This window comes from Barbus barbus (genome assembly GCF_936440315.1).
Source record: "Barbus barbus genome assembly, chromosome: 48".
NCBI classification, from domain to species: domain Eukaryota; kingdom Metazoa; phylum Chordata; class Actinopteri; order Cypriniformes; family Cyprinidae; genus Barbus; species Barbus barbus.
The window spans coordinates 23,164,258-23,181,097 of record NC_136726.1 but is presented as its reverse complement, the minus strand read 5'-3'; the positions used below and the strand labels follow the sequence as shown (position 1 = coordinate 23,181,097).

Sequence of the window (16,840 nt, the reverse complement as noted above, 5' to 3'; positions counted from 1 at the left end):
ATTTAAATCATAAAGTTTAAAAAATAGATTTAAAGTCATGTGTAAGGCGACTGAGAGCATGCTGTTGTTGCACATTAAATATTAATGTTTAGAATAGTGCAAATACAAACACCATTAGAAACTCATAGTTCAGCATCACACAGCATGATATGGGTTAACATGAGAGCCCGTTTCTCTCCAAAATGGTACCAGTTTTAGCGTTTTGCAATAAAGAAAAACTAAACTTGATCATTTATGTTACAATTTTAACATAAATGCACATTGTTCTAGAAGGACAATGCCTTTTATACATTTACTCAAATAGTTTTGTTGATAAAACAATTTGTAAGGAAAAATGCATTAAATAGCAAAGTATTTCTGGGGAAACTTTTTCAAAAGAGAACACAAACACAGCGGTCTCTGTGAATCAGCAGCATCCACGACTCAATGGAACAAAAAGTGTTGAACTTGAAAATGGTTTATGCGCGAGTGCACTTGCTAAATGAAGGCGGATTGTATCAAATGGATAAAAACCCAGTTTATTAATGAGCTGCAGTTTTATTGCATCACGGCTGTCACAGATGCAGTATTAACGCCACGGGTCATCAATGAGGTGCAGATTGGTCCTCAATTTGAGTACATTATTTCAAATCGTTTTACAGTGTTTCCAACACACTTTCACAGCGCGCATCACGTCAACAAAGACTTATCCAAGCGACTGCTGCAGAACGCACGCGAGAGACGGTCGCTATCCATTACTATCTCTCTATCCAATCACATTAACAGATAAAAATAAAATTAAAATAAGCATGTAACGACCACCAACGGAGGAAAATAGCGGAGTAAAAGTACCGATACATCACTTAAAATGTACTCAAGTAAAAGTACATAATTTTTAAACTACTCAAAGTACAATTACTGATAAACACTACTGAATTACTGTAACGTGAGTACTTGTGATTCGTTACATCACACCCCTGTTCATCAGTGATTACGTTTACATGGACATCAGTAATCTAATTATCTTATTCTAAATAAGACAATAATATGGTTAAAGTGTTTACATGAGTTGCTTTTAGAATATTTCTGTCATGTTTGACATGTTATAGTTCATAGATTGATTAATGGCACACATCATTACGTCGCCAAGCAACGCCATCCGACGTCCCCTCCAGAATTTCAGTATAAACATATGCTGCATCACAATTTGCATACTATATCCGTCCTAAATAGTATTTGAAAATAGAATTAGTATGTCCCAAATCATAGTATGGTCTACTACTTCAGATCGATGCACACTCTAATGGCTAATATTGCCCACAACACATTGCGCAGTGGACGAGGATTCGATTAGAACTACAAGCATGCATAAAAAGTGTTTAAAAACTACAAACATGGCGGTTATGCGAGACCAACAGACAGGCAGAGAAAGGGGTTTGAGTGATAAATAATCAATGTCTAACCTGATAAAATGTTTCATCTGTAGCAACATTGTGAACTTTTATAAGGATACGTTTAGTCATTAACTTTTAAATGCATCCTTATGCAAACATATGAAGAGAGTTCTCGGCATTATAGACCCGTGACTGGCAGATCAACGTGCCTCTTCATTTCTCTCCAATACGGCAGGAAAATAAATTAAACGAAATGTGGATGATGTTAACTGTGACAAGATGATTGACAGTGCAGTTTAAACTGAGCAACAGAGTGTACATTAAAGACGCCGTTATATGTCTCAAAGCTTGCCTACTATTCTGATGCATACCCAAAAGTATATACTTTTTCTTCACAAAAAGAGTACATAGTTTTAAGGCATAGTATAAGTAGGCGAATTGGGATGCAGGTCTTTGTTATGGTGCCATATGCAGTTTTTGTGCTGCAGGGACACAGATGTGGCTTGGAATCCTATTCAAATCGCATTTCTGGAAATCCGTTTCAGTCTGACCGGTCAGATCGGATTTAGCGTTGCTTTTTCACGTCCTCACGGCACGTAAAACGTTAACATGTCAGACATTTTTGTAGAAAACATGCTGAACGTCTTTGCAGAAACAAGCTTGTGTCGTTGCAAAGTGCAAGTCAAGTGGAAAAAACAATGTACTGCTAGTATACGTACCTCTTTGTGTTTTGAAAGTAGCAGAGACAAAAAACCCCAGTAAAGTAATGGAGACGGCAGCAGGGAATAAAGCCGCTCATTCAAGCTTCCTGCATTTCTGCCGCTGCCTCACAAGACGAGATATAATAATACAGCACAACCGCGATGGCAAGACAATATCTGTGCTGCTGTTGTTTCTAGCGTAACAAAACAAGGCAATGGCATTACAATAGAAACCAATGCACATTCAGTAAAAACAAAAGAGCGCTTATGGACACACAAATTGGATATGAACAGTTGCGATATACTGTGTGGAATCAGATTCCATCCGGACATGCACAAAATCGGATCTGAGCGAGGCTACACACCTAGGATGCTTCAAGGGTGAGTAAAACACAGGCTAATTTGAATTTTTGGGTGAACTAACCCTTTAATCGTGTTAAAATCAGAATATTGTTGTCCATGTAAATGTACTGAGTGAGTGTCACCTGAGTTCAGTCTGCTCTCTATTCTGTCTGTTTTCTGTCTAGAGCTGTACGATCTTCCGTAAACCAGCGTCACACACTTCTCTCCTCATCTCATCTACAGTAATTACATTTGAGATTCAACTGCACTTTTACAGTCGCTGCCAATTACCCCCGATCACCTACAGGAAATGGCATCGCTCGCCGGGTTCTCTGCCTCTGATAGATCTCATTTAAATGGCTAGAATAACTGCAAATTAACAAGGTGAAGTCGAGTCAAGGACACGCAGCTATTCTGCAGGATTCAGATGCTTGAATGGATCGATCGCATGAAAAACGCTGAATAGCTGGACATCAAGAAGCACTTCTGCTCTCAATCACTGCCATTTGGTTTGAGAAAATTCATACTTTTCAAGAAAGGCGCATTACGTTTGTCAAAAGTGACAGCAAAGGCATTTATAATGTCACAAAAGATTTCCGTTTCACAGAATTGCTGTTCTTTTGAACTTTTTATTCATCGAAAAATCCAGAAAAATAAAATGTTCATAAAAAATAAAATCATAAATCCATAAAAAAAATAAATCACGGTTTCCACTAAAATATTGAGCAGCACAACTGTGTTCAACATTAATAATAATCAGAAATGTTTGTTGATCAGTAAATCAGTATATTATAATGATTTCTGAAGATCATGTGACACTGAAGACTGGAGTAATGATGCTGAAAATACAGCTGCAGATCACAGAAATACATTATATTTTAACATAGATTCACATAGAAAATGTTTTTTTTAATTATAATAATATTTCACTATTTTTACTGCTTTTTTATTAAAAGAATGCAGGTTTGGTGAGCAGAAGAGACTTCTTTCAGGATAGTTAGATTTCAGGTAATTGGCAAAGTGAACACTTGAATTTTACATATTTTAATATTTCATTTATTTTCATCTTTAAATTCTTCACCATGCTTATGTCTGATATACACACACATTTTAATGAATATAAAATACCTTAAATGCATATTATGAATTTAAATGAATAAATTAATACTTATTCACTTGAATTAACTTACTAATTGTTATCATTAAACACAATTCCTATCTCTACTAAAAAAAACATTGATTATTGGCAGCCAAGAGCATTATACCATCAAAATTAAATTTTCTACAACGACAAAGTTTAATGCAATTTTTGTTTTAAAGTGTTACACACTGGAAAAAAATATATACTTAATTTAAGGTAAGTGGAAACTATTTATTTTAGCTACATTTAAATAAACAAATTTAGTTGAAAGTTAGTCGACTACATTTGTTTATTTAAATGTAGCAAAAATAAATTAATTGCAACCACTTACCTTAAAAACATTTAGTAAATTCAATTAATCTTTTTTCAGTGCAGTGTGAATTCAAATTACTTAGTTTTAAACTGCTGTAGTGCGTTTCAATTAATTAAAGTTAATTTATATATAAAAAAAGTAAATACATTTTTAAAGTGTTACAATGTGAATTTAAATAAGAACAAAAATATATACTATTTATTACTAAATATATATAAATAATAATTTATATTAAAACTACATTTTGATAAATATAAAATATTTTAATATATATTTTATATTGTTCTAATATGAATTTAAATTAATTCAATACATTCATATAGTGCTTTTCTTGATACTCATACGCTTGAGCTATAGTATTATTATTAATATTATTACAATAAATGAATTAATTACACATTTTCATAATTAAATTACCTAAAATTCTTCATTAAACAGATTGATGTTTGACTGCTGAAAGCATAAAACCATCAAAACTCAATGCTGCACAAACTTTAGTTGTGTTGGTCTCCACATGATGTCCATGAAGCAGAAGCCGTTTGGTGTGTTTGAGATCAGATCTACTGTAACTCCTGTAACCTTCTCAGTCCAGCAGTCTCTCCCAAAGCTTGATTATGCAGTAAAGCAGCGTGAAGCGGCAGAAACACACTTTCTGCTGCACTGTTCCCTCGAGCTCACGGCCTACAACCTCCCGCATGAAATATTGAAACGGGCCCGATCTCATCAGCACAGACGTGCTATTTTTAACTCGACGCCAATGCTCATGACGCCTTTAAAGAGCCATGCACGCTTCATGAGAGAGACTGGCGCTCCTCTGCCTGCATAATGAAGAAAGCAGACGTGTTTCTGAAGCTCCGGATGCTGGAGACGGGAAAGTTTCATCTCAGTCTCTGGGGTGTTTGGGGATTTTGATTAAATTTTGCATGTTCTGATTCACAACAACATCATGGTTCCTGACGGTAGGGGGATATTGTTTGGGTTATCCGGCTAAATCCTGTCAATGTCAGGTGAAATGAGGTGTTTGATGGCCGGGCTGAGCGATATGATGATATATACGGCCGGATGCTTGATGGTAGAGATTTTGTTGTACGTTTAGATGACAAAATATTGTTCTATGAAGCGGAGTTTTGTACAAAAACAGCTTCAAATGCATCTCATCTCTCTCTATATACAATTACTTATTTAAATACAATTTTAAAATAAATTTTGATGAATATAAAATACTTAAAATATAAAATTGACATGTTCTTTCTATAATTTAATTAATATTTAATTTACTTTCATTTTAAAGAGTAATGTGAATTTAAATAAATACATTTTAATATTATATTATATTATTAAATAGTGCTGTCAAACAATTAATCGCATCCAAAATACGTTTTTTTTACATAATATATGTGTGAGTACTGTTTATATTTATTATGTATATATAAATACACACCCATGCATGTATACATTTCAGAAAAATGTTACGTTTATATATTACATATATTTATATATAATATTAATTATATAAATATAAATGTATGCATGTAAATATTTTAAAATATACTGTATGTATGTGTATTTATATATACATAATAAATATACATAGTATAAATATTATAATTAGAATGTGATCAAACTGTTTAAAATAGCTGTGCTAAGATATATAATAATTTTTATGACTGCAGAAATATATTAATTCAGTATACACATTATCCCACCAGTCACAATTGAACAAGTTTTCACACACTTCTCCAAAAAAAATTAAAAATAATTATTGATTATTTCAAAGGGTTACAAATGACACGTCATTTGGATATTTTCATGTCTGGGAAAAATTTGGGAATAAATGGGTTAAAACATGATTTAATATAAGAATTGTTTTAAATAGAATTTCAAAATTTATTCCAAACATTTTGAAGTAATACTTTTTATTTAAATTTAATTTATATATATATATATATATATATATATATATATATATATATATATATATATATATATATATATAATTTTTTTTTTTTTTTTTTTTTATATATATAATTTTTTTATTTGATAAGAATCACCTGATCTTTTGATTTGAGTTGATCAAACATTTAAAAAAATTATTTTAAATTGCATTTCTAGCAGCAAAAAAATTGCTGGTAAAGTTGATTTTTGATTGTGTTCGTATCGGCCGGCTCTAACTATGTAATGTCGCCCAAAAAGAGGATGTTTATTGCATTAAAGAGCTAGAATGGGCAAATGTGTGGGATTTGCCAAGCTGAAAGCTGAAAGCAGATATCGTCCTCCAGCTAATGATGGAAAGCTCAGCACCAGGTGTTGCGTCCCAAGCAGCAAGGTTAAACAGAAAGAGGTGACAAATGAGTGTGGAAGTGGGACACTGCCGGCGTATTCGTTTCTGGGTTACACATGGCTTATATTCCTGTCGCTTTATTTCAAAATACTTTGATTTCTTCCTCTCCCCTCTGCTCGTCCAGAACGGCGTCCCGCGGGATCGTTTAGGACCGTCCAGCTCGCTGTGTCTGATAGGATCTTTAATTATTCACATCCTCTCAGTCTTTGATAATTACCTGACCGGCCACGCACGTGAGGTTATTTTTAGCCGGTGAGATGAACAGGTTTCATTAGAGATCCGTCTGAAGCACGGGAGGTGACGGGGGCGCCGTGTCCCCAGAAACACGGCCCGAGTCATTAGACGTTCACCGAAAGTAGGCCATCCGCGGCTCGGCTCGGCTTTGAGAGGGGAAACCAGGATGAGGAAGGTGGAGGGAGACATTGATGACTTACTCACAGCCGTACGCAATAGCAGCCAATTAAAATGCCAAAGCAAGACGGATTCTAGTCGCGCATCAATAATGCCGCTTGGTTAATTAGTCATGTGCATCAAAACGAACACAGATTACGGAGAATTCTTTATTTTTAGAGCCGTCAGTCAACTTGGAAATGTCACTGAATTAATGATAGAATAACAAGATGAGATGATTAATAAGTCAAACTAATCGCATATCGATCTGACAGATGGAAAAAGCATCAAATAGAGGTCAGTGTACTGTTATATTCATGAAGCAGTTTTGTTCACGAATGCATCAGACGTTACTGTTTTTTAGCATCTTGCGTCATGAGCGCTGACAACAGACTCATAAAAATGATCGTAGGCAAATTTCTTAGTTTCATTATATTACTTATAATATTGTTGATTATATCATATATTTATAATAAATGAATTTATAATATTGTATTTGTAATATAATTAATTGTACTAAACTGTTATATTTTATTATTTATTTATTTATAATATATTAATATTAATTATTATAAATATCATATTTGTTTTATATTAATTCATATTAACATTAATATAAATGTAACATTACTATAGATAATATTTCATATATATCTTGTTTTTTTATGTAATACTAAATTGTGCTAAATTAATGTTAAATTAGTACATTTCTATTATCATTAGTACATGAGTACATTAATTATCATTAGTACATGAATATTAATTTTACATTATTAATAATTGACTATTTATTATATTACTTTTTTTTTAACATATTTTTAACGTATTGTGCCAAATTAATTGTATATATAATAATACAATGTATTAATAATATTGCATTTAATATTTTGTATTTATTGCTACTACTTTTAATACATTAATATTACTTTAGTATTAATTTTATTTCATACAATTTTTATTATATCACCTTATATTTTTATTACAATGAATTGTACTAAATTCACTTATTATTATTTTTATGTAATAATAATAATTATTATATATGTTTATAATGTTATAACTCTTAACATTATTTTTTATTTTTAATAATTGGTCATATTAATTATATTACAAATTTTTTTTATATATTGGATGATTAATTAATATTATATTTATTAATATCCGCAAACTCATAAATAACCAAAACAATCCAAGGTTCTTATTTAGCTCAGTGGCTAGATTAACAAATAAACACACGCCACCCGATCTAAATATTCCCTCACAGTTTAATAGTAATGAATTTCTTCACTGATAAAATAGATAACATCAGAAATACAATATCAAATGTAGATTCTACTGCGTCTAGTATTTCAGCTTCATTCATCGCACCCAAAGAAAAACTGCAGTGCTTTACAACTATAGGACAGGAAGAGCTAAATAAACTTATCAGTGCATCTAAACCAACAACATGTTTATTAGATCCTGTACCCACTAAACTACTGAAAGAGTTGTTACCTGTAGCAGAAGAACCGCTTCTCAATATTATTAACTCATCGTTATCTTTAGGTCACGTCCCAAAACCATTCAAGCTGGCGGTTATTAAGCCTCTTATTAAGAAACCACAACTAGATTCTAATGAACTGGCAAATTACAGACCCATTTCAAATCTTCCGTTTATGTCTAAAATTTTAGAAAAAGTTGTGTCTACTCAATTATGCTCCTTCTTGCAAAAACAATTAGCTCTATGAACGATTTCAGTCAGGTTTCAGGCCTCACCATAGCACAGAAACTGAACTTGTTAAAATTACTAATGACTTGCTTCTTGCTTCAGACCAAGGCTGCATCTCATTGCTAGTATTACTTGATCTTAGTGCTGCGTTTGACACTATAGACCATGATATACTCATAGATCGATTACAAAACTACACTGGTATTCAAGGGCAGGCTTTAAGATGGTTTAGATCCTACCTGTCCGATCGCTACCACTTTGTTCATTTAAATGGGGAGTCATCTCAATTATCACCAGTAAAGTATGGAGTACCACAAGGATCTGTCCTAGGTCCTCTGCTATTTTCAATATACAAAATGCCCCTTGGTGATATTATTAGAAAATACAGGATTAGTTTTCATTGTTATGCTGATGATACTCAACTATATATCTCAATAAGACCAGAAGAAACTTCTAAACTAAGCTAATAGATTGTGTTAAAAATGTAAAAGATTGGATGTCCTTTCTATTAAATTCAGATAAGACAGATTTATTACTCATTGGACCAAAAAACAGTACACAGAATCTCTTGAATTACAATTTGCAACTAGACGGATGAACTGTCACGTCCTCTAAAGTAAAAAATCTGGGTGTTATATTAGACAGCAACTTGTCCTTTGAAAATCATATTTCCCATGTAGGAACTTAATTTCCTGTAGAGCTGCTTTGCAATGATTTTTATCGTAAAAAGCACTATACAAATAAACTGAATTGAATTTATTAATATTAAAAAAAACTTTATCATAAAACATTCATATTAATTTAACATTACTATAAATAATATTTAAAATATATCTTGTTTTTATGTAATACTAAAGTGTGCTAAATTAATGTGTTAAATTGGTAAGCTTCAATCCCCAAAGTCGTACATGTTATATCAGTGCGACCTATTTTATATCAATCGATTCTGCGTCACTTTACCAGCAGAAAATATTATGTCTAATAATAATTATTATTATCACAAGAGGAGTCATTATAAACGTGTCCTGGAATAATAATGTATATCCTGGAATATTAAGATCAGCCGGCAGCTCTAATGCGGTTAAATTCCTGTTCCCAACGCGCTGTAATTACGATGGGTTTCCCGCGGCATCTGCACATGCAAATGTCACACGTGTTCTGCAGTAAGGGATTATCCGGCGGATCGTTTGATTGATTGCTCACCTTCACAGTAGGCGCTGTCCTCGCGCAGCGGCCGGAAGCCGTTCTTGCAGCTGCAGCTGGCGCCGGCGTCTAAGTTCACGCAGGCCGAGTTCTCCGCGCAGATGTTCTCCTCGGTACAGAAGTCGTGACCTTTGACCCCAGACAGAGGAGATTTGTGTTCATGGATTCATGCTACTTGAAACATTAAAGGTTGCGCTAAAGGTCAAAACTACACACCGATTATTGTCTATGGACTCTTTTCACAAGACTGTAACGACGCGCTTAATGGTCATCAGCATCGTAAATCCTCGATTTTGATTTTTTTTAAATGTATGTGCATTTATAACACTATTAGTGCTGTCAAACGATTAATCGCAATGGATTAACAGCCGTATCACCCTGCAGCTCAAGACTGGTTGCCCACTGAAGCTAAGCAGGGTTAAGCCTGGTCAGTACCTGGATGGGAGACCTCCTTGGAAAAACTAGGTTGCTGTTGGAAGAGGTGTTAGTGAGACCAGCAGGGGGTGTTCACCATGCAGTCTGTGTGGGTCCTAACGCCCCAGTGTAGTGACGTGGACACTATACTGTAAAAAGCACCGTCCTTCGGATGAGACGTTAAACCGAGGTCCTGACACTCTGTGGTCATTAAAAATCCCGGGATGTCCTTTGAAAAGAGTAGGGGTGTAACCCCCGTATCCTGGCCAAATTTGCCCATTGGCCTCTGACCATCATGGCCTCCTAATCATCCCTATATACCTATTGGCTTCATCACTCTTGTCTCCTCTCCACCAATAAGCTGGTGTGTGGTGGGCGTTCTGGCGCAATATGGCTGCCGTCGCATCATCCAGGTGGATGCTGCACACTGGTGGTTGAGGAGATCCCCCCCCTTCCATGTAAAGCGCTTTGAGTACCCAGAAAAGCGCTATATAAATGTAACAAATTATTATTATTATCACATCCAAAATAAAAGTTTGTTTACATAATATTTGAGAGTGTTCTGTGTATATTTATTATGCATATATAAGTACACACACATACAGTATATATTTTTTAAATATGTACATGTATTAACATGTATATATTTATCGTCATATAATTTATATGATATAAAATATATTTAATATATAAACAACATATTTTTCTTAAAGATCTACATGCATATTTATATATACATAACAAATATACACAGTACACGCTCATATATTATGTGAACAAAAACGTTTTATATCACCTTTGCATCAATTTGTTTTTTTAATTAGTTAACGCTGATGTGAGTGTGTTTCTAATGCAGTGTCTATGGGAGGGACGGTAAATTTGACATCGTTCTCTCTTCTGACTGCCACTATCAGTCTCTCTCAATGTTTTCCCTTTTATTGAACATTGTGAAAACACTATGGTGGAGTTTTTCTTCTGCTATTTGCGCAAATGGTAATGCAAAAATATATTTGTGGTACTCTCCCATTCACTGCTCTTGAAGTTAACCCAACTATGAAGACTTCCGCTGCTGAGAAACCCAGAAATGTGAAAAAGGGCCATAGTACGTACTGTAACGATAAATAACTTTTCTCAGAGGTTTTTCATTCAGAATAAAGGCAGATGCGCTTCCGTACCTCTGCAGACTCTGCAGCATCTGTCCGTCAGTGTGATCTGATCAGATTCAGCACAGGTGAGCTGCGGACAGTCTTCAGAGCTTGAAACTCTGTGCATCGTACGATCCTGACAAAAAATAAAAACGTTATTTAACTTTTTATCATTCGCCCCAAACAAATTTATATCAATAGGTTGCTAGGGTACTCTGGGTGATTGCTAGGTTGTTGCTTGGCTGTTTGAGGTGGTTGCTAGGTAGTTGCTAGGGTACTCTGGGTGGTTCCTAGGCGGTTGTTAGAATGTCCTGGGTGCTTTCTAGGCCATTGCTAGGGTACTCTGGGTGATTGCTAGGGTCTTGCTTGGCAGTTGCTAGGCTGTTTTAGGTGGTTGCTAAGCATTTGCTAGGGTACTCTGCTGGGCAGTTGCTAGGGTACTCTGGGTGGTTTGCTAGGGTGTTGCTATGCATATGCTAGGATGTTATGAGTGGTTGCAAGGGTACTCTAAGTGATTGCTAGGTACACTGTGTGGTTGCTAGGGTGTTTCTATGAGGTTGCTAAGCAGTTTCTAGTGTGTTATGGGTGATTGCTAGTGTATTCTGGGTGGCTTCTATAGTATTCTGGGTGATTGATAGGGATCACTGTCTGGTTGCTAGGGTGTTTTAGGTGGTTGCTATGCAGTTGATTGGGTGTTATTGGTGGTTGCTAGGGTGTTGCTAGGGTACACTGTGTGGTTGCAAGGGTGTTGTAGGTGGTTGCTGGGCAGTTGCTAGGGTGTTATGGTTGGTTGCTCGGGTACACTGTGTAGTTGCTAAGGTGTTGCTAGGTGGTTGTTAGGGTGTTTTAGGTGATTGCTAGGAATTTGTTGGGTACTCTGTGTAGTTCATAGCCAGTTGTTAGGGTGTTTTGGGTGGTTGCTAGGCGGTTGCTAGAGTATTCTAGGTGATTGCTAGGGTGGTACTCTGTTTGGTTGCTATAGAGTTTTCTGGGTAGATGTTAGAAAGTTGCAGATAGATAGATATTTACTAAACATATACTACTTTTATATATTTAAATATTACTTAATACTATATAAATACTTATATTATTGTAACTGTAAATAAAATATAAATACAATTTTATTCTGTCATGACACCTCTCAGGGGTATTGGCATGGTAATGTACATGACAATGTTAATGTATTTGGTCTTGGCGGAATAGATCTGCTGCGCTGCTGCTGCTGTGGTAGAGCAAGTTCCGAGACTTGCTACTGCCAATATATCCACTGCTGCAAATATAACATACATGAAATAACCCCCATATCGCATACATGAATCACCTTGTAGCAGATCTATACAGCTGGAGCTGGGGATGGTGAAGGGTTTCTGAAGCATGCTGTTAGACCTATCAGACTGTGCAGTTTCATGCCAGAACTCATATATATATATATAAATATAGTATGTTTTTATTCATTTATTTATTTTTTTGTTGTGTGTAAATCTACAGCAGTGTTTGGAGAGATTTGTACCCTGCATTCAAACAGCTGGCAGAGTCCCGTGGTGGGATGATGAACAGCACAGCGTTGTCCTTCCACCAGCGTCTGCTCCGAAAACAAGCACATTGCTGCAGAAAAACAACAATAAACACACACACATGTGAACTCCTGCACATGAACACACAACACTCAATGAAAATCAACACAATGAAAGATAATTGGCTTCCAAACAACACTGGACCCCACTGACTTTCATAGTGTGGACAAAAAAGTACATTTTATTTGCATTCTATTTAGTTAGAAATAAGCATGACGTGACTCAGCAGAAACACAAGCAGCACAAATCAAACCTGCACTATTAACGTGAGAGAAAGAAATGCTACGGTATGGAAATTTTGGAGCAAACATCCAACGATTACAAGACGTCTGAGGAGATAATTATTCCCTAGACGGCAATTATTTCCTCCTCTGACTTCAAATACAACTCTGCATACAGACCAAACCTCACATAGAACCTGTTATATAGTTTAAAATGAATCATTATTGCTGTTTGCTACATCAGTCTTCAAATCATGCATTGTTGAGGAGAGTTTGCTGGTTTAAACGTGCATTAAAAATATCTGCTAACATGACTTTTAACTCTTTATTTCATTGATATCACAATTAGGCATTAAATAACAGTAATTATAGTAAGTGAATTTGGTAATTAAAGCTCTAGTAGATCACAAATGTCATATTATTTCATTTCAAGTTTGTGTTTTTGTTCCAGGATGAAGTTTGCTGGAGTAAACGAATGTAAGCTCTTTCCCGGCGCAGTAGGAGAGCAACCCGAGCTGTAAATAGCAGCCAAAATGTTCTGGAGAGAAATCATCTGGAGACAGAAGACTGTGAGACGCTTTGAAGCAAAGCATTTGCTGAATGGCCACAAACACCATCAGAACCGAAGCGAAAGCTTTATAGATGTCTGATGAAAACAATCTGTCAGCGCATGTCAGCTAAATTACCACAAATGAAAATTAAATTCAGAAATGAATCTTTAATGTTTGTTTTGAGTGAAACATTCAGCTGAAGAGTTTTACTTCAGAAGGGATGGAAAGTTAACACTAATACTAGTGTAATTACAGTACACCAATTATCCAAGAGTAAACAGGAAATGGTTTTGCTGCCATAATGTGATACATTTATAAGTTGTTTACATTTAGTCGTGATACATTCAGAATGTCGTTAAAACGCTTATATAATATAATAAATATATTGTTTATATTATTATTATTAAAATTACAGGATGCATTATTAATAATAAAATTAACCATTTATTTATAGAGCACTTGTATAAGTTTTATAACATTTTATAATAAAATTATATTTATGTAAAATGATATACAGAAGAATTCATACATGCAAATGGAAAAATTATGTAAATATAAATTACACATATAAATATAAAACTATTTAAAATATTAATATATATATATATATGAGAAATGTGATAAATCATGATGAAGTATCATATATAGTATATTTAGTATGGAAAATTTGTATATTTAAACATTTATGTAAATATATGTAAATAATAAATATTCATGAACTGCATGCAAAATTATTTTTATTGTCGAATCAGGCAAGCTTTGTTATATTTGTATGTGATATTTAATTTATAAATGATGTTATGTTTGAACTTTTTGCTACTCCTATGTAAACTAACTCATGCAGGGTTAAAACGAAAGGGGCTTGCGCTGCAGAAATGAGCGCTAACTCTGAAATTAGCATAGATATCAGCTATGACTAATAATACAGCAGGGTCATCTTCACTTCTTAATTATAACCGAATAAATCAGCTGTGACGATAATGACCCGTATCAAACACTGGGCTTCGGAGACAGCGGCTCATCAAGCGACGCTAACTGATTGATTCCTCAGTGCTGAATAACAAACCAGCCGATCTATGATTGTGTTTCCACTTCATAAACCTTGTAATGAAACAGCTTTAAAGTAATGTTTAAAATCAAGTATAGATTTGCATAACCCTTCCAGGGCTGCGTTTATTGGCTTGTGATAAATAATTGATTTGAATATGTAAATGTGCTGCTTGACACCTCTGGAGATGGAGTGTGGATGTAGCTTAGCAACACAAGTGTGTGGTCAGTTGTCAGGCAACCCTGTGGAGGCGGTTGTATGGGGTGTGTGTGTGTGTGTGCGTGTGCGTGCGTGCGTGTGTGTGTGTACATGGTCTCTTCTGTCACTCCTAATTGCCAACAATGTGTCTGTGTGTGTATTTGTGTGTGAGAGTATTTGTTTATGTGGATTTGTGTGTGTGTGTGTGAGTGTGCGCGCATTTGTGCGTGTGTGTGTGTGTGTGTGTGCTCATGGGTATTTGTGTGTGTGTGTGTGATGGTAGAAAAGTGCTATTGTTGGCAATAAGGAGTGACAGAACAGATCATGAACACAGAGCGGTGTGTGTGGTGTTTCTGTCTGTACTGTACTGTGTGCGAGTGTGTGAATGTGCATTTGTGTGTGTTCATGGTCTCTTCTGTCACTCCTTATTCCCAACAATGTGTCTGTGTGTGTATTTGTGTGTGAGGGTATTTGTTTGTGTGGATTTGTGTGTGTGTGAGTGTGCGCGCATTTGTGTGTTTGCGTGTGTGTGTGTGCGTGTGTGTGTGAGTGAGTGAGTGTGTGTGCGAATGTGTGTGCGAGTGTGTATGTGCATGCGTGTGTGTGTGTGTGTGTGTGTGTATGTCTGTGTGTGTGTGTGCAAGTGTGTATGTGCATGCATGCGTGTGTGTGTGAGTGTGTATGTGTATGCGTGTGTGAGTGTGTGTGAGTGTGTGAGTGTGTGTGCGTGCGTGTGCAAGTAAGTGTATGCTCATTTGTGATTGTGTGTGTATGCGTGTGTGTAGTTGCGTGTGTGCGCATTTGTGTGTTTGGGTGCATGTGTATGTGTATGTGTGTTTGTGTGCAATTGTGTGCATGCATGTGTGAGTGCATGTGTGAAGTGTGTATAGTTGTGTGTGTGTGTGTGCATGTTTATGTGGTTTATGAGGACACAAATGTGTATAATGACATGGGTATGACAGAGGTATTACAATATGAAGGTGGTTTATGAGGACACTGCCTATGTCCCCGTAATTCAAAAGGCTTAAAAAACATACTAAATGGTGTTTTTTTGAAAATCTAAAAATGCACAAAGTCTCCTGTGAGGGCTAAGTTTAGGTGTAGGGTTGGTGTAGGGCAATAGCACACACAGTTTGTTCAGTATAAAAACCATTACGCCTATGGAGAGTCCCCATAAACCACAAAAACCAACATGTGTGTGTGTGTGTGTGTGTTTGTACTCACACTGGCATTCTTTGCAGCAGGTTCCTGTCACATACCCTGGGGTCGTACCATCAGGACACTCGAGCAGGGGGCACAGAGTCTTCTCACAGCGGACCGTTCCATTCTACAGAAGTGCAAACGTTCAGTCACTGCAGTCAAGATACGCTTTTGTAGTTTGCTACTATACGAGTGCAACAATTATTTCTGTGAGGACCGTTCATAATAATGACCCTTTAACCATTCACAAAATGATTAATTCAATGATTTATTAAATGATTTTACCTATAACGATAACTATAATGATAAGTATATCAATAAATATAATTATAATTGTAACTATGATAACTACACTTATAATAATGATATACAATTACTTCAATAGCTTTACTGGTAACTATACTTACAATAACTATAACGATAACTTAATTATAATTATAACAATGACTTTAAAGACAACTATAATTATAACTATAACTAATAATTAGAATGATAACTATAGCAACAAAAACTTCAATAATAACTGTAACTATAATGCTATAATTATAACAATAACTATTACCAAAACTATAACGATAACTGTAATTATAGTGACCATAACTATAACAAATAAAATATAAATAAAATAACTATAATGATATCTACAACTAACGATAACTATAAAACAATAACTATAATGATAAGTACAACTAGAGTGATAACTATTTGTTAAATGATTCACTAAATGAATCAGAAAAGATATTAAGATGTTATTAAGATTTTTAAAGAATATATATAGAACTGCATTATATAATGCAGGCTAGTTTTTGAAATACGGAAATTATTTTTAAAAAATTACGTAATTCAGCATATATTCTCTGAAAACAGGTCTTAATATTTTACACAATTTTACTTCTCAAGTAAATGACTTTGTTTTAATGATATTTCAGTTTGTTTGATATATAATGATGTGTTACTGGAAGATAAGAGCAAAAAAG

General features: G+C 34.9%; 1 protein-coding gene across 1 annotated transcript in view; it reads right to left on the bottom strand.

Annotated features, from left to right (window-relative positions):
* The window catches only part of nell2a (neural EGFL like 2a), a 108,729-nt gene that overhangs the window by 48,429 nt on the left and 43,460 nt on the right, over positions 1–16,840 (bottom strand). Inside the window, exons 9-12 of the mRNA XM_079412203.1 lie at positions 15,888–15,990; positions 12,582–12,676; positions 11,102–11,207; positions 9,513–9,641 (exon numbers count right to left, since the gene is read on the bottom strand). Of these exons, the coding sequence (XP_079268329.1) occupies positions 9,513–9,641; positions 11,102–11,207; positions 12,582–12,676; positions 15,888–15,990 (433 nt within the window). The remainder of the gene's footprint in view (positions 1–9,512; positions 9,642–11,101; positions 11,208–12,581; positions 12,677–15,887; positions 15,991–16,840) is intronic.